The 19,357-nt window shown below is 47.7% G+C and overlaps 1 protein-coding gene across 1 annotated transcript; it reads left to right on the top strand.

Annotated features, from left to right (window-relative positions):
• Positions 1–829: 829 nt before the first annotated feature.
• On the top strand, positions 830–19,195 carry nrps1 (nonribosomal peptide synthase Pes1; the record flags this gene model as incomplete). The annotated part of the gene is made up of 8 exons (XM_032045866.1): positions 830–1,321; positions 1,384–1,800; positions 1,907–2,209; positions 2,269–11,838; positions 11,899–13,765; positions 13,815–14,194; positions 14,252–14,912; positions 14,961–19,195. The coding sequence occupies 8 exons, from the start codon at positions 830–832 to the stop codon at positions 19,193–19,195; spliced, it is 17,925 nt and encodes a 5,974-aa protein (XP_031905695.1).
• Between the last annotated feature and the right edge of the window lie 162 nt (positions 19,196–19,357).

The following is a 19,357-nucleotide window of genomic DNA, read 5'->3' as shown; positions in this document are numbered from 1 at the left end:
CAGGCAATCCTAGAATCCTAGAATCTTAGTACGAGTAGTACCTCAGGTATGTACCTAACTTCTCTCTCCATCTGTGGGTGGATCCCCGAATTACCCACCCACTGAGCACCTGCTTAGTTCCCTGAGAAATAATACTGGGCCTATGAGAAACCCGAATCCTCCAACAGCACACTTAAATGAACCGGAATACTTCACACCTACCTAATCTGGGATCATCACATTACTGACCGGGCCTTGTTCCAGACCGGGACGAACTTCAAGGATTCCGATGGGGCAACTGCTTACATGGCTCTGGCTTGAAAACCTTTCACATTTAGTCACTTGCCTTTTTCTCCTCTTTAGTCCCCTTTTTTACTCGCCTCTCTTCGGTATGGGTCCACCATGTGGGTTATCATTTCCTGGGCTTCAAGCCATACCGGGGGATGCACATGGGCCCAGGCCCCCTGCAGAAGCTCGAAAACCATTGAGGTTGTGCCGGACATCGCCTGGCCTCGGGCTGAGGCAAGGGAAGAAATTATACAGGACGTAGTTCGGTGGCTAAAGTTCAGACGTACAATTTTTGTCATTGGTTCCTGTGCCTTCGTATCCTATGGGTGTAGTATTTGCTCGAATCCTTAGTGATGTGATGGAGTCCCTTAGCTCCATTGATCTATTTTCGTCGCATCAAATTCTGAGACCCTATGACTGTACCCCATGGATCCAAGCTCCAATTTAAAGGTGGGAATGAGTACAGTAAGAACTGTTTGCGTCCCTGGACATTCTCTTCATAATTCATAATCTACCCCAATCTTAGTATCTTGCGGTGTTCCGCAGATAGCCACTGATCACCATGGCCCACTCTACCCAATGTTTTTTGCCAAAGTTCAGTCCTCTCTCTGAAGGCCCTAAGCGGCCAATGTCGATGAAGACGAGGACGAGCCGTTCAGAGACCACTCAGTTGGTTTCGGCATGGCATCAAGGGCAACTGGCCGCTCTGTTACAAACCACGTGGGCCTTGGTCCTTTACCGGTATACCGGTTCTGGAGATATTTGTTTCGGTTTCCAACACGCAAGCGTGACCCAATCTTCAAACACTTCAACTCTCTGTACATATGGGGTCACACTCAGCGAAAATGACTCGATTCGTGAATTGCTCGAAAGAGTCAGAAGTCATAATGACCTCGCTAATTCCGTTGAAAAATGTGGAACGTGGAGCGCTACTCAGGAAGGCTTTCGGCTGTATAACACTATGATGATGATCCGAAACTGTCGTGATGTGACGAGAACCTCAAAAGACATCCCAGTACAGCCGGTCGCGGCGGTAATCACTCTCCCAAACGAGGTAGGTTGCATGCTCCGAGAGCCTCTTTTGGAATAGAACAATTTTTAATTTTTAATCAACAGTGCCGCATTCGCCTTCACGTGAAGATCTTAAATGAAGATGTCGGCATGTTTATGGAGTGGTGGAATAACGACATGTCAACCGAGCAAATGAAAAGCATGTCCAGTTATTTCCAGCAAGCCCTAACACGAGTTCTTGCGGCAGATGATGTAGCCGTGAGTAAACTGGGCGGCATTTTAGACAGCGATTTGTCTCGCGTCTATAAGTTCAATGCAGTAACGTTAGAGAGCCATGACCGCTGTATTCATGAAGTCATCCATGAGCAGGCACTTCTTCGTCCTGAGAGAGAAGCCGTGTGTGCTTGGGATGGAAGCTTGACCTATAGCCAATTGGATTTGTTAGCTTCTCAACTTGCATATCACCTCCAAGCTCAAGGTGTTGGCCCGGAAGTCCGAGTAGCGCTATGTTTTGATAAATCCGTAAGTGTTACCAGTAGTCTGAAAGCCCAAAAAGAATTGACCTCCTTCGCACAAATGTTGCTTTTGACTTTTAGTGGGCAGCGAAGTTTCTGACCTTCTCCTCCAGAAATGGAACACAGTAGCATTGCTTGCTGTCTTGAAGGCTGGTGGTGCCTTCGTGCCCTTGGATCCGGCACACCCCGTCCCTCGTCTGAAGTCTCTTGCGCAATCCGTCCAGGCAAGCATTATGCTCTGTTCCAGAAACCATGCCGAGAGCTTAAGTGCAGTTGTAGAGAACTTGATACCATTAGACAGTGACACTTGGGATGAGCTTTCAATTCCCCACGGAGAAGTACACCTCTCGATAGAAGTGAAGAGCTGTAATGCAGCCTATGTGATTTTTACCTCTGGATCAACAGGAGAGCCAAAGGTTTGTTATTTCCAAACTCCGGAAGAAAACCGAGCTGTTCTTCAAACTTACGTTTACAGGGTACATTGATGGAGCATAAAGCATATGTCTCCAGTGCAATGGCTCATGCGCCGCAGCTTCGTGTATTTTCTGATTCACGAGTACTACAGTTTGCGGCACATACATTTGATGCCAGTCTGGTTGAAATTCTGACAGCGTTGTTGGTTGGGGCTTGCATCTGTGTGCCAAGCGAGGAAGAACGCTTGAATAGTATAACGAAGGTAATCAACGACATGAGAGTGAACCATGCCACTTTAACGCCATCCTTCGTGGATTTTATCAATATATCGGATATCCCAAGACTCGAAACTCTCGTGCTTGCTGGAGAGGCAATGTCTCAGTCGCAGCTGGACACGTGGTCAAACATCAACCTTGTGAATGGATTTGGTCCTACGGAGACTGCTGTTACGGCTGCAGTAAACTCAAAAGTCACCAAGTCTTCCGACTGCCGAGATATTGGTCTTCCTACAGGTGTCCATTGCTGGATTGTAGATTCTGAGGATCACAACCAGCTTGTTCCTGTTGGTTGTGTTGGGGAGATGATAGTTGAAGGGCCTTCTCTAGCTCGAGGATATGTCAATAATCAGCAAAAAACTGCCGAGGTTTTTATTTATGATCCAGCCTGGGCGAAGGACAAGGATGGAGGCTCGCCTGGTCGGAGATTTTATAAGACCGGTGATTTGGTAAGGTACAACTCTGACGCTGGTTCACTGACGTATCTAGGAAGGAAGGACACGCAAGTCAAGTTTCACGGACAAAGAATCGAACTGGGTGAGATCGAAGATAACCTGAATACTGACACAAAGATAAAACACTGTCTTGTTTTCCTTCCAAAATCCGGGTTTTCTGAAGGCAGACTAGCAGCAGTATTATCTTTGTCCATTTTTGACGACAGCTCAGACTCAGAGCCAAAACCCCTGAGACTTCTTGAAGACTCGAAGAAGAATGAGGCCATCTCACAGATTCGTGATCGGTTGTCAGCGCGCTTACCAGCATATATGATTCCCACTGTGTGGTTGTGCGTTGAAACTTTGCCCTTCCTCGTATCCGGTAAATTGGACAGGAAAGCAACTGCAAACTGGGTTGGCAAACTGGGAGAAGATCCAAACATCCAACTCGCCAAACCCGATTCTATTTCTAACGAAGTGAACATTCGGTCTGAAAATGCGACAGAGGAGCAACTGGCGTTGATCTGGAGCCGAGTCCTCAACGTGCCTCGAAGCCATATCAGCCTCGACGAAAGCTTTTTAAGTCTAGGAGGTGACTCGATTGCAGGCCTGACATGCGTTGGCTACTGTAAGAAGCAGGGAATTGGCATTACGGTACAAGATGTGCTTCGCAGCAAGTCCATTAGGGACCTGGCGACGCGTGCAAAAGAGATTCAGCAGCTAGCATCCTACGAGGAGGTGATTGAAAAACCATTCGACCTTTCGCCCATTCAAAAGCTACATTTCATGGTGCGTAAGGAGGGCCAGGGGCATTTCAACCAGAGCGTACTTACTCGCCTGAATAAACATGTCGATAATCATGATCTACGTCGCAGCGTTGAAACATTGGTCAGTCAGCATTCTATGCTTAGGTCACGGTTGACCGCATTGGGTGCTGGAGAGCTGCAGCAGCGTATTACAGAAGACGTCCCTGGTTCTTACCGTTGGGGCATGCACGACGTGTGCGGCCAACAGGAGATTGAGCATGTCATTGCCGATAGCCAGTCATGCATCAATGCATTCACTGGGCCAGTATTAGCGGTCGATATTTTTGATGTAAATGGGAAGGACCGTGTCTTATCCCTCATTGCTCACCATCTAGTTGTGGATATTGTTTCATGGCGGATTATCTTGGAAGATTTGGAGGATCTACTTTCGAATCCGCATGAAGCTTCGTCGCAAAGTGGCTCTCTGCCTTTCCAGACATGGTGTCAGTTACAAACAGCACAATGCCAGAAACCGGACACGGGGAGGGGATTGGAAACTCTTCCTGCTCCGGATTTCGCATACTGGGGAATGGAAAACCGCCCCACTACTTACGGGGACGTGGATTGTGAAACCTTCGAGGTTGATGTGGAGAGCACCCACACCCTCTTGATGGACTGTCACCAAAGCCTTCAGACAGAGCCTATTGAAGTTTTTCTGGCCTCGCTTTTACACTCGTTCCAGCAGACTTTCAACGACCGATCTTTACCAGTGATCTACAATGAAGGTCATGGCAGAGAGGTTTGGGACAGTGCGATAGATATTTCACGTACCGTGGGATGGTTCACCATTTTACACCCAATAGCATTACAGCGCATTGCGGAAGATGACCCTGTAAAGACAGTTGTACGTGTTAAAGATCTTCGTCGACGTGTTACCGATAACGGCAGGCAAGAATTTGCACGGCGCCTGGTTGGAGTTGAGAAGGACCGTGGACATCATTGCCCCATGGAAATTTCATTCAATTACGTCGGTCAGCACCGAGACTTGCAGAGACAGGATGGTGTATTCCAGCTTATGAATCAAATGGCTGGAGAGACTGGTCAGGGTGGAGGAGCAGCCGACTTTGGCGAGGATACTCCGCGGTTTGCACTCTTTGAGATTTCTGCGATGGTAGCCCAGGGACGACTACGCTTTACATTTTCATTCAACAGATATATGGAACATCAACAGCCCATCCGGGATTGGATCTCAAGCTGCCATAATCTGCTTAAGCACCTTGGCCCAAAGCTACGATCCCTTGCACCAAAACCAACATTGAGCAGTTTCCCAATGCTTTCTTTAACATATGAGGAGCTTGAGACAATATTGTTGGATAAGTTGCCGAGCGTTGGAATTGATTCTCCCGACAAAGTAGAGGACATATATCCTTGTTCGCGCATGCAGCAGGGTATTCTTTTAAGCCGTTCTCGAGATGAAAGTCTCTATTCTGTGCACGACACATTCGAGGTGAAGGGCTTAGGGAGCGAACCTGATCTCAATCGGCTGGTGCTTGCTTGGCAAGAAGTTGTGATGCATCATGCAATGTTACGGACCATATTTGTGGACAAACTCACTAGTCGGGAGTTGTTTTGCCAGGTGGTTCTAAAAACTTTTGATTCTCAACCGAAGATCATGAGAGGCATGAGCGAGAGTGATGTGCTGGCCACGTTTGACGAGCAGGGACCAATGACCTATTTCGCACATCGACCACCCCATCGATTCACTATCTGCCAGACTACTACTGGAAAAATATTCTGTAGACTTGAGATAAACCATGCCTCTATGGATGGTTCTTCAATATCTATTATTGTCCGAGATTTACAGTTGGCATATGGTGGGAAGCTTGAAACACACCACGGACCGATGTTCAGGAACGTTCTGCAGTACTTGCGGGAGCAGGATGACAGCACTGAGTATTGGTCCTCCTATTTGTCAAACTCTAGGCCTTGCCTTTTCCCCCTCCTCAATGATGGCAGCCCCTCCAATAAACAGCTTCGAAGCATTAGGCTGAATGTTAGCTTCTATAGCGAACTTCTAGGAGCATGTGAGAAGGGTGCGGTAACTCTATCGACAGCAATTAGTACAGCCTGGGGACTCACTCTTCGTCAATTCTGTGGATCCAATGATGTTTGTTTCAGCTACCTGGCCTCTTTGAGAGATATGCCGGTCGAAGACATTGAGTCCATTGTCGGGCCTGTTATAACGCTTTTGGCCTGCCGTATGAGGATACCTGAGAGCAGTTTGATAAAAGATCTTCTATGTCAGGTCCAAAATGATTATATGGAACAGCTGTCTCACAGAAACACGTCCCTAATAGATATACAACACGCCTTGAAACTGTCGGACACAACGTTGTTCAACACTGGTGTCTCATACAGGAAACTCCTACCAAGTACAGCCAGCAATAATGAAGAGGTACAGTTTGTGGAGGTAGGATCTATATACGATCCTGCAGAATTCCCACTGTATGTCAATGTCGAAGTTGCTGATGATGATGCGCACATTGACTTGAACTACTGGACAACGGCTTTGTCAGATTGCCAAGCAGACAATGTTGCTAGTGTATTCCTCAAGGCTTTGGAGAATATAGTCTACTGCCAAGATAACAAGGTTATTTCGATCGATGGACTGAGCGACCAGAACAAGCAGCAGATAGCAGCATGGAACAGCCAAGCACACAAGGCCATTGACAAGAGTGTCCGCGAGATGTTTGACGAAAAGGTGGAGTCTCGCCCGGATGCTCCTGCCATAAAAGCCTGGGACGGAGAACTTACATATGCTAAACTCGATGAGCTCTCTTCGATTCTTGCAAACTACCTCACAAAGCTTGGTGTGGGCTCAGGTGCTTTGGTACCCCTAGACATTGGCAAGTCTATGTGGCAAGCTGTTTCTGTACTAGCGGTGTTGAAAGCAGGAGGAATTGGTGTCCCAATGGGCGGCACCGAGTCGCAGACTTCCTTTCTTAATCGGCTTGTCGATGATGGAGCACAGGTAGCGCTTGCATCGCCAGACAGAGCTCAGTTACTCGAAGCCACAATGCCTTACGTTGTTCCTATGAGCTGGTCGCTTTTTGAGTGTCTCTCAAATGAGCCTGTCTCTGTCCCTGTTCAGCCGTCAGATGACTGCTACGTTATTTTTACTGAGGGAAGCTCTTCAAACCCTAAAGCACTTGTCCTAAACCACAATGCTATCCTGGCCAGAGCAGAAGCTTTCATTTCAGCGCTCAACATGACCCCTGAAACCAGGGTATTCCAGCTTTCCCCCTATACGTCTGACATGTTCGTTCAGGAACTCTTCGGCTCTTTTATGTGTGGCGGATGTGTTTGTATCCCATCCGAGAATGAGAAAGCCAAGTTTTCAACTTCCATCAATACATTACGCGCAAACCTAGTAAATGTGACTCCGACCGTCGCTTCTTTCATTCGTCCGGCAGATGTTCCTGGCGTCCAATGTCTCTCACTGTTCGGTGAACGCCTGACTGAGAAAGTCAAATCCATCTGGTTATCCAAAGTCAAATTGCATACATTCTACGGAACAGCAGAATATTCCTCGACATGTGTTCACAATGCAGATGATAGAACAAGTGAGCCGGAAAAGATTGGACTGGGTAATGGCTGTGTCACATGGCTTGTTGATCCTTCCGACTACAATGTCCTAGTTCCTGTAGGGTGCACTGGAGAGCTAGTGCTAGAAGGGCCCGGTATTGCCCAGAGATACTTTAACGACGAGAAACAAAAAAATCAAAGCTTTATTGAGAACCCTGAATGGAGCACGGAGTTTGGAAAGCGAGCAGCTGGCGATGAAGAAGAGTTGTCTAGACGTATGCTCAGGACGGGAGACTTGGCTCGATACAATTCAGATGGGACACTGGTGTACATGGGAAGAAAGGATGGAGTGATTGAGCGCGGAATGCAAGAGGACATTCGAAAAATCGAGCAGCGTATCGACTTGGCCCTATTGACGGATAATCGTTCGGTGGTAGAGGTGATTGACTGTTGCAACGAGCAAGGAACAACAGGCTGTCTTGCAGTCTTCATACTCTTTGAGGATCGCTACGTTACGGAAACAGAGGCATCTCGTCACATCATTGCGCACTCCTCCCCCGAATTCCATGCTCTTGCGACCAGAGTGTTCAAGACTTTGTTACGTTCACTGCCAGCGACTCAAGTGCCGAGTTTCTATTTTCCAGTACATGATATACCTTTGAGGTCGTCTGGTCGGCTAGACCGCCAGGCCCTGAGAGATGCTGCTCAAGGCCTCTCTGAAAGTACTCGACTCGAATTCACTGTTAAGAAGATAAAGGGCCCTTATTACACCAATGCTAATACAGAGTACTGGAAAGAATACTTAGCTGACGCTGAACCCTGTCTTTTCCCGTCCCTATTTCACACGGCAGTCGAAAGAGAACATGGTGTGGTTCATTTGAAGGTCAATGATGAAGCAAAAGTACAGAAGGTGTGCCAAACGGCCGAAGTGACTATGAATTCTCTTTTACATATTATCTGGGGCTTAGTCCTACGTTGCTATACGGGCTTGGAGGACGTCTGTTTCGGTTACCGGACGTCGGACACACCGGAAATGCTACCTTGCAGAATAAACTTGAAAGACGATATCGAACTCGAGAGGGTGGTGCAGAAGAGAAATGAAGAGTTGAATCAAGGGGCGAAGCATTCCATCACTCTCTCCGAGATCCAACTAGGGCTTGGCTTGCAGGACACATCGATTTTCAATACTGCTTTCGTATCAGAATACTCAACTGCTACGGACTTGATCGATGGATTATTCACGTTAAATGCGTATATGATTGTGGTCGACACGAAAGAGTTCGATTCGCTAGAAAAGATCTCTTTTTACTACTCAAGAGAATGTCTGTCCGACGCAAACATCTCCGACATCGTTGACTGTTTCGAGCATATACTGAACTCCGTCCTTTATAATACCTCACGGGGAAAGACGGTGGGTGATATCGACTTTTTCAGTGAACAATCTTGTAAGAAGATAGGCGAGTGGAATACGAAACTTCCGGAGACACCTGAGAAATGTGCGCATGAAGTCATTCGACAACAGGTTTTATGCCTCCCGCTGTCAACTCCCGCAATCTGCTCATGGGATACGAACCTCACATACTCCGAGGTAGAGCACCTAACAACTCGACTGGCTCACTATTTGGTAGGAGTTGGAGTTGGCCCCGAGAACTTTGTGGCTTTGTTTTTCGAGAAGTCAGCTTGGTATGTTATCGCTCAAGTCGCTGTACTAAAGGCTGGCGGCGCATTCGTCTCCCTAGATCCTAGTCATCCAGAAGCTCGGCTGCGGGGCCTAGTAGGCGACGTTGGAGCTCATGTCATGTTATGCTCCGCTAAGCATTACGAGAAAGCGTCCCGGCTTTGTAACATTGCGTTTGTAGTCTGCGAGGCTACAATTGATGGACTCACAGGTCCAGCAACTGTCATCCCTGCTGCTACCCTAAAAGTCAACAATGCAGCTTATGCCATTTTCACATCCGGTACCACAGGAAAGCCGAAGGTGTCAGTCATTGAGCACATTGGGCTTGGAATAGCTGCCAAAACGTTTACCAAGACATTTAGAATGGGCCCAAAGACTCGTGTTCTTCAGTTCTCGAATTACATATTCGACGTCAACGTGATGGAAACAGTTATCACCCTTATGACAGGCGGCTGTATATGCATTCCTAGCGAGGAAGAGCGGATGAACGACTTGTCTGGAGCAATTAGTAGAATGGCAGCTAATCTGTGCTGCTTGACCCCATCCGCAGCAAGTACTCTAAATCCAGATTCCGTTCCTACATTGAAAACCATCATAATGGGAGGAGAGAAGATGACGATCAGCCATGTCGATCGCTGGGCAGACAGATGTGTCATCAACGCATACGGACCTTCTGAAGCTACCGTGGCTTCTACAGCAAGCGTAAAGGCAGATGGAGGAAGACGCCTTACTGATGACTGTAACTCAATCGGTACTGCGTTTGCTGGCAGGACATGGATCGTTGACCCTCAGAATTACCATCGCCTTCTCCCTATCGGAGCAGTTGGTGAATTGATATTAGAAAGCTGCAATGTTGCACGTGGCTATCTCAACAATGCTGAAAAAACTAAAGAGGTCTTCATCACAGATCCCCAGTGGATTGAACATAAGGGACTACAGGAGATCTTCAAGCATAAAGAGCGGATGTACCGCACCGGAGATCTTGTTCGTTATAATTCCGACGGCAGTCTTTGCTTTGTTTCGCGCAAAGACACCCAGATCAAACTCAATGGTCAGCGCGTCGAGCTTGGAGAAATTGAACAACAATGCATTGGCTATTTGCCAACAAACACCCAGGTTGCCGTTGAGGTGGTCAGCCCACAAGCAAGGACTGTGGCAAAATGCCTAGCTGTATTCTTTACTATTGATGTCAATAGTCATAGTGAAGAAAATGGTCTAGACCTACTACTTTCCATGGATGAAGCCACTGTGGACATGGTGGAGAAACTGCATAGCTCTCTGAAAGAGACCTTACCGACTGTTATGATACCGAAGCTCTTCTTCCCAATAAGTCGCCTACCTTTTGCAGCGACTGGAAAGCTCGACCGTAAAGGTCTCCGTGCCATGGTTGAGCCTCTGCCAAAAGAAGAGCTGAAGCAATATACTACCTTCAGTGCTGGCTCTAGGCAAATCTCAGAAGAGGAACCCGAGGGTAAACTTAGGACTTTGTGGGAAGAAGCATTGGGACTTGCACCGGGCTCTGTCAACACCGAAGACAGCTTCTTTGGGATTGGTGGCGACTCTCTTTCAGCCATGAAACTCGTGGGCGCCGCTCATTCTCACGGAATCGCGCTCACTGTTGCAGATATATATGCGAACCCTATCTTGATAGAAATGGCAAAGATCTGTGAGCCTTCTAAAACAGAAACTAATAAAATGACTGTCGAACCATTTAGTCTTCTACCTGCTTCTTTGACCCGCGAAGACGCCTTACAAGAGGCTGCTGACCAGTGCTGTGTATCTAAAGGATCAGTATCTGACATCTATCCTTGCAGTCCAGTACAAGAAGGTCTCATTACACTCTCAATGAAGCAGCAAGGAGCTTATGTCGCTCGACCAATATTCAAGCTTACCAGCAAAGTTGACTTGAAGCGATTCAAAGCTGCGTGGCAGAAAACTGTGGATGAATTTGACATTCTACGGACTCGTATCATACACACAGATTCTATGGGGTTTGTTCAAGTTGTGCTTAGCGAGGGACCCATTTCTTGGACTACTGCAACGACAATCGATGATATCATGGATGACATACCTGAGCTGCCAAATCATAATGGAGGGTTGCTGACTGACTATTCCATTGTTCAGTCTGAAAACTCCTCTATCCGCTATTTTATTTGGACAGTACACCATGCACTATACGATGGATGGAGTGTGCCGTTGGTCCTCAAGAGGGTAGAGGAGCTATATAAGGACTCTTCGGCTAACTGCTCCACTCTTCCATACAAGTTGTTTATAAGCCACCTCCAGGACAAAGACTTGTCCCATTCAGACAAGTTCTGGAAAACACAGCTCGCAGATATCTCATGCTCGCCTTTCCCTCAAAGCAAAGCCTCTTTGCCGGATGCTGTACGTGTGGGAAATCGGCATTATAGCAGTATGGAGATCAGCCGGATCCCAGAGAGCAAATACTTAACTCTACCCGAGCTGATTCGCGCTGCGTGGGCCATCGTTATCTCTGCCCACACTGGCTCTAATGATGTCTGCTTTGGGGAAACACTTATGGGAAGGAACATCAATCTACGTGGAATTACTGATGTCGCTGGGCCTGTCCTTACAACAGTTCCTACACGCATACAGGTTGATAACGAGCTGTTAGTCTCCCAATTCTTGCAGGACATACGCAAGCTCACCACGGCGATGATACCTCATCAGCACTCTGGACTTCAACGAATACGCAAACTCAGTGATAACACAGCCGTCGCTTGTGATTTCCAAAACCTTCTAGTAATACAGACAGAAGAGGGAAATATGAATGAAGACCTGTGGGTTCCAGAGAATAACCAGACAAGCGGAGATTTCTTCACTCATCCACTTACTGTTGAATGCAAGATCAGCAACCTAAGATTGGTCCTGACTGTCCATCATGATGAGATTGTACTAGATAGTTGGCAAACTGAAAGGCTCACAAATCAGTTCATACATGTGATACAACAGTTGCTTACGTTCTCTGAAAAGGATACAAGAAAGGTTGGAGACCTTGAAGTTGCTAGTCCCCAGGACAAGCAAGAGATCTATTCGTGGAATCAGCGTCATCCAACTCTCGTCGATAGATGTGTTCATGATATCATCCGTGAGAAGGGATCAATGCAGCCTGAAGCGCCGGCTATCTGTGCTTGGGACGGTCAGCTTTCTTACAGAGAAATGTATGGATATGCTTCGTCATTCGCAGCCTATCTTAATTCCCGTGGAGTTGGTCCTGAAACATTAGTGCCTGTTTGCTTGGATAAATCTGTCTGGGCAATAGTCACTATCCTGGGTGTTCTTATCGCTGGTGGGGCGTTCGTGCCTCTGGATCCTGCTCATCCAACGTCAAGACACGAAGAGATCCTTGAAGAGATTGAAGCACGGGTAATTCTATGCTCATCTCAATATCGCAACAGATACGCAGGATCTGTTAAGACGATTGTCCCTATCAGCCAAGAGACTATCCGAGCCTACAGTGCTCTTACGAGGAAGGCCTCAACCTCTAATCTTGCCACACCATCGAACATGGCCTATGCAATCTTCACCTCTGGGAGCACAGGACGCCCCAAAGGTATCATTATTGAGCACCGCGCTTTGGCAAGCAGTGCTGCCGCTTTCTCGCCCATTGTGCATTTGAACGAAAATGCTCGAGCCTTCCAGTTTGCTTCTCTTACATTTGATGCCGCAGTTATGGAAGTCCTTGCCACCCTGATGCATGGAGGTTGTATATGCATTCCGAGTGAAGAGGAGCGCTTAAATGACGTTGCCGGTGCTATTCGGCGAATGGACGTCTCGTGGGCTTTCTTGACTCCGTCGATAGCAAGCATTATCGAACCATTGACAGTGCCGTCTTTGAAAGTGCTTGCTTGCGGTGGGGAGAAGCTGTCTCGGGAGGTAGTTCTGAAGTGGGCCCATCGCGTTAAACTAATCAATGGCTATGGACCAACAGAGACAACTATCTTTGCAGTCCTGAACGACGTAACACCGAGCACTAATCCTGCTTATATTGGCTACGGCATACCTTCCACCTTGACGTGGGTTGTTGACCCTGAGAATCATAACCGGCTTTCTCCGTTGGGTGCCATCGGAGAACTAGCTTTGGAAGGCGCTGCCCTAGCAAGAGAATACCTCAAAAGTCCTGCGAAAACTGCGGAAGCTTTTGTTAATGAACCAACATGGATAAATGACTTTCCGAGTTCCCTGCCTTCTCCAAGGAGGATCTACAAGACTGGCGATCTGGTCAGGTACAACTCAGACGGCTCAATAGAATATATCAGTCGGAAAGATAACCAAGTTAAGATCAATGGTCTCCGTATGGAGCTTGGTGAAATCGAGCATCGCCTATGCGGAGATCGTCGGGTGCGCCATGCTGTTGTGATCCTTCCAAAGTTGGGACTCATTCAGAAACGTCTGGTTGCAATCCTGTCCTTAGAGTCCTTGAATTCAGGGAATGGTCTTGATTCGGATGGGGTATGCGAGCTCATCAGCCAAGATCAGATGGATGTCGCATATTCTGAACTCCAGGAGATCCAGAAAAGCCTTGAGTCACAGCTACCCATCTACATGGTTCCCCAGACATGGGCTGTGATTGGAAAGCTTCCAATGCTAGTCTCAGGAAAGTTAGACCGGAAAAAGATAACAGCTTGGATTGAGAACATCAATGAAGAGACATATGATCGTATAATGCAGGATTACGACAACATCAAACGAGGAAATACTGACCACAAGAATGAGGACGACAATGGTTCCTCTATTAACATCCTTCGTGATATCTTCACTCAGGTGCTCAACGTTCCATCATCAAAGATTGATCCTAGCCGGTCATTTGTTAGCTTGGGTAAGTGTGTTGGTTAATTAAGATATGGCGGGGAGCTAACTCTTCATAGGAGGTGACAGTATCACAGGAATGGCAGTCATTTCTAGGGCTCGCAAGCACGGACTCAATTTGACCCTCCACAATATACTTCAGAGCAACTCAATGACCGAGCTTGCTCTTACTTCTGTCGCCACCGTCCAGGAAGTCCAACACCAGGAGAAGTCTGGGGAATTGTTTAACCTTTCGCCAATCCAAGGGCTGTACATTCAGACGGCCGACCAATTCCAGGGTAGAGCTCGCTTCAATCAAAGCATGACCGTCCGCCTTACAAGAAGGACAAGATCCGATGTTGTGAAGAATGCTGTCAAGGGGGTTGTTGACCGACATTCTATGTTTAGGGCACGGTTCTGCAAGTCCCCAGATGGAAACTGGAAACAGAAGATTACCAAGGTTTGCGCAATGATGTCTGCTACACTTGAAATTCCCTAAGCTAAACAGAGCCTACAGGATATTAATTCATCGTATCAGTTCCGCACGCACTCGATCAACGACTCATCTGACATGTTGTCCAAGATCTCGGAAAGCCAGGAGTGTCTGGATATCCAGAATGGACCGATCTTTGCGGCAGATCTGTTTGAAGTACGCAGCCACGAGCAATTTCTTTTCATCGTAGCCAACCACTTTTGTGTTGATATGGTCTCCTGGAGGATAGTCTTACAGGATTTGCAAGACTTTATTGAAAATGGTGCCCTGCCCTCTGATAAGCCGCTGTCATTCCAGGGCTGGTGTGACCTCCAAGCGGAGAATAGCAAACGGAAAAATGGGATCATTGAACTTCCTTTCTCCATTGAGCAGCCTAATATAGCTTACTGGGGCATGGCAGACTCACCAAACCTCTATGGTCACGTTAAAATCGAGTCTTTTACACTGACCGAAGAGGCTACTGCGTTTATTCTTGGCCGCTGCCATGAAGCTCTCCAAACAGAGACCGTAGAAGTCCTGCTCTCAAGTATCATCCATTCTTTCCGTCAGGTGTTTGTCGACCGGAAAGTTCCAACAATTTATAACGAGGGCCATGGTCGCGAAACTTGGGATTCTACTATTGATCTTTCCAGAACTGTTGGTTGGTTCACGACACTATGTCCTCTACATGTTGACGAAGGCTCAGGTAGGTCACCTTACAAAACGCCGCAACGCGTTACTAACTATATAAAAGGCATTGTCAATACTCTGAAGCGAGTTAAGGATACTCGGCGCAAGATTGCTAATAATAGCCGGTCTTACTTTGCCCAGAGCCTCCTCCATCCAACAGGGGATGGGCCTACAAATTTCCCCGTTCCTTTGGAGGTAGTCTTCAATTACCTTGGCCAACTTCAACAGTTGGAACGCAAGGAATCTCTTTTCCAACATTATGGGGGCGCATTTGATGCTGAATTTTTTGAACTGGCAGGTGACATGGGGCCTGAAACGCCGCGATTCGCGCTCTTTGAGATTTCAGCAATTATCATCAAAGACAAGCTCAATATTTCTTTCACGTACAACAGAAACATGCGACACAAATCACGCATTCAGGATTGGATTTTTAAGTGCAGAAGGACCCTCGAAGGGGAGATTCTTTCTCTTAAAGACTATCTGCCGGAGCCGACTCTCAGTGACTATCCCTTGCTCCCGACAACCTACGGTGGATTGGATGACCTTGTCAAGAAAACGTTGCCTAGAATTGGAGTTGAGAGCTGGAATAAAGTTGAAGATATCTATCCGTGCTCACCAGTGCAAGAAGGTATCCTCCTCAGCCAACTTCGTGATCCACGCGGGTACATGTTCCATGGCATTTTTGAAGTCCGTTCTCTCCAGGGCAAACGTATAGACCCAGCATCGCTCCGAAGGGCATGGACAATGGTAGTCAACCGACACCCGGCCTTGCGTACACTGTTCATCGAGAGTAATTACAAGGGCGGGGCATTCGACCAGCTGGTACTCAAGGTGTCTGATGATGCTGTTCTCGAATTCGAGTGCGACGAATCGCTTGCATTTGTTAAGCTCGATCAGGTCAAGCTCCAGGATATAAATGCCAACAGACGTACAAAGCTTCCACAACAATTGATAATCTGCACGACAACTTCTGGACGAGTGTTCATGAAAATCGAGATGAATCATGCGATCGTTGATGGTGGCTCAATTGACGTTCTCTTCAGGGATCTAGCGTTAGCGTACAACAACCAGCTTCCTGCAGGACCAGGGCCTCGATACAGCGACTATATCAAATATATCAGGAGCCAAGCACATGGGAAGGCGTTGGAACATTGGAAGCAATACCTCTCTGGGGTCCGGCCTTGCCATTTATCGTTCCCTTCTAACCAAAGAGGTGATCGCCAATTGGGCTCCCACTTGATGAGCTTCGACCGTTTCTCTGAATTGCAAAGGTTCTGTGAAGACAACTCTATAACTCTTGCTAATTTAACGCTTACAACCTGGGCTGTCGTTCTCCGGAGCTTCACAGGCTCGGATGATATCTGCTTTGGCTACCCTTCCGCTGGCCGTGACTCTCCAATTCCCGGAATACACGACGCGGTTGGCATTTTCATCAACATGGTGTGCTGCAGGATCAAGTTTACATCAGGTCAGACGTTAGAGGGCATTTCCAAGTTAGTACAAAGTGACTATATTGGGAACCTTCCACACCAGAACTGCTCTCTCGCACAAATACAACATGACCTTGGCCACCAAGGACAGTCACTTTTCAACACAACCTTGTCTATCCAAAATCGTTCCATTCCCAAAGATTCCGGTGACAAGACCATATCATTCGATATGCAAAGGACATATGATCCGACCGAATACCCCGTCACGGTGAATGTTGAAACTACTAAGGATCGGGAGGGTATTATGCTCAGATACTGGACAGATATGGTGTCTGACAGCCAGGCAGAGGCCTTGGCGGATGCTATTGCTAAAGTATTTACATGCTTTATTGAGAGCCCGTCCAGATTGGTATCAGAGCTCAAGCTTGCCCCAAGCCAGGATACCTCCGCTATCAGTAACCCCGCTTTGACGGACTTGGACATACTTAACAGTGATGCTTTACGGAAAGTGATTGACATCCGTGTGAATGAGACAATCAGCCAGATGCTCAAGGAAGGGAAGCTAGCTCTGCCCACTGTGCATGAGCTTCATATTAAAGCATCCAATGGTTCATTCCCATCGAGACGGATGCCTCGGGAAAAGGATCTTTCTGATTCTACACTGACGTTGACCGACCGTAGCAGAGCATCGAGCGACAGCAGAGAATCGACTAGCCTTGAAAAGCGGCTCTGGACACTCTGGAGCTCTGCACTAGGGCTGCCTTCCAGTGCTATCATCCGCAAGAGCAGCTTCTTCAAGCTTGGTGGTGATAGCATAACGGCCATGAAAATGGTTGGCGCTGCTAGGGAGGAAGGCCTCGCACTGAGTGTCGCAGATGTCTTTAGCAATCCTGTATTCGAAGACATGCTAGCCATAGTCACCGCTAAGGATGTCCCAGCGGTTTTTGAGAGCCATGCTCAAGTCACCCAGGTTACTCAACTTAGTGAGAAAGTTATAGAATCACCGGTCGTTATTACAAGGGCAGTCACACCTGATGAGATGTCATTGCTGAGGCCTACACCGATCGACGACTCATCTTTGCAGGCCAGTATCTGCTCTAGGATTGGTGTCTTCAGAGGTGGCATTGCCGACGTTCTTCCAGTTACAGATTTCCAAGCCATGTCGATTACGGCAAGTCTCTTCAAGTCAAGATGGATGCTGAACTACTTCTTCCTTGATGGTAAGGGTCCATTAGACATCAGAAGGCTTAGAGAAAGTTTCCTACGAGTGGTCGATGCATTTGATATTCTTCGGACAGTGTTTGTCTGCTTCCACGGCCAGTTCTTCCAGGTTGTCCTAAGAAAGATGAAACCGGAAATCACTGTTCATGAAACAGATAAAAGCTTGGATGACTATACTGAGTCCCTACAGCAGCATGACCGGGAACAGGATCCACGGCAAGGCGAGCAATACGTGCAGTTCTATGTCGTGAAAAAGAAGAGCACCAATCATCACCGTATCCTGATCAGAATGTCACACACTCAGTTCGATGGCGTCTGCCTGCCACGAATCATGTCCGCCATCAAGATGGGTTACGAGGGTAGCCCTATTCCCCCTACTTCTTCCTTTTCAAATTACATGCGCATGCTCCCCGGAAGTATCTCCCCGGAACACTATCAACATTGGGCGACACTCCTCCAAGGATCTCAAATGACCGATATCATCAGAAGACAGACACCTAACAATTTCCAACATATTGGCTCTTTCACAGCGCAGAAGAAAGCAATTGAGATTTCAGCTACAGTTATCGGCGATGTAACCCTCGCCACGGTTATGCAGTCAGCATGGGCTATGACACTTGCTAAGCTTTCTGCGCAGTCTGATGTCGTATTCGGGCTCACAATAAGCGGCAGAAACGCAACAATCCCAGGCATCGAAAGCACCGTCGGACCATGTCTCAACATGATTCCGGTTCGGGTAAAATTCGGAGAACGATGGACTGGCCTTGATCTATTTCGCTACCTCCAGGATCAACAGGTGTCCAACATGCCATATGAGTCCTTAGGATTCAGAGAAATAATCCGAAACTGCACCGACTGGCCCGATTCCACGTTCTTTACCACCTCGGTCTTCCACCAGAGCGTCGAGTACGAGGGACATATGCAGCTCGATGATAACATGTATAGAATGGGAGGTGTCGGCGTCGTGGATAACTTCACAGATATCACTGTAGTATCCAAACCAACTGGCGACGGCAGACTCTACATCACCCTCGCATATTCCCAACGAAGCGCAATCGACACCGACTTTGCCGCGAAAATCCTCGACATGCTTTGCGAGACAGCCCATAGCCTCATCACCAACCCCAGGATCGCTCTCCCGTCTCCATCCACACTCCGCTCTCTGCCCTGTCAAGTCGTCGACGACCTCCCTAGACCCACAGAAGAACATTTCCTTAACTCAAACCTCAACAGCAGGAGTATCTCTGAGCTCCTCGTACACTCAGACATCCTCAACAAAGCCTGGCAACAGGTCCTGCCGAGCAGAGACCCGGACACCCCACGCCCACCTTTCCAGCTGAACTCCTCGTTCTTTGGGCTAGGTGGCGACATCTTCAGTATGGGCCAATTGGCCTGGTGTCTAGAGCAAGAAGGTCTCCAAGTCCGTCTCGAGGAACTTCTCGAACACCCTACTTTCCTAGGCCATTTGGCCGTGCTGGCATTGCATAACGCGAAGCAGGAGACAGTGGTAGAGGGAACGAGAACTATTGGGGAGGGGGCTCGTGTGCCGTCTGTTAAGAATAGATCGAAGACTGGGAACTGGAATCCCCTGGGCAAAGCTGTCTTATTGGCAAGGAGGTTTACCACAAAATGGAGCTCGAAAGCATGATTGTTGCAGGATGTCATCTACCCTCCTTTTTCTTTCTTTCCTTTCTTTGTGAAAACAAACAAAAGCAAAAGTTACCCAACAAAATTCCAAATGGTAAGAAAACTGAGGCCCCCTCTCATTCTGCCCATATTGATTGTTATCACTTAGTCTTGCACATGCTTC

Source organism: Aspergillus alliaceus (assembly GCF_009176365.1).
Source record: "Aspergillus alliaceus strain CBS 536.65 unplaced genomic scaffold BDW43scaffold_2, whole genome shotgun sequence".
NCBI lineage: Eukaryota > Fungi > Ascomycota > Eurotiomycetes > Eurotiales > Aspergillaceae > Aspergillus > Aspergillus alliaceus.
This window is presented reverse-complemented; position numbering and strand designations above follow the sequence as displayed.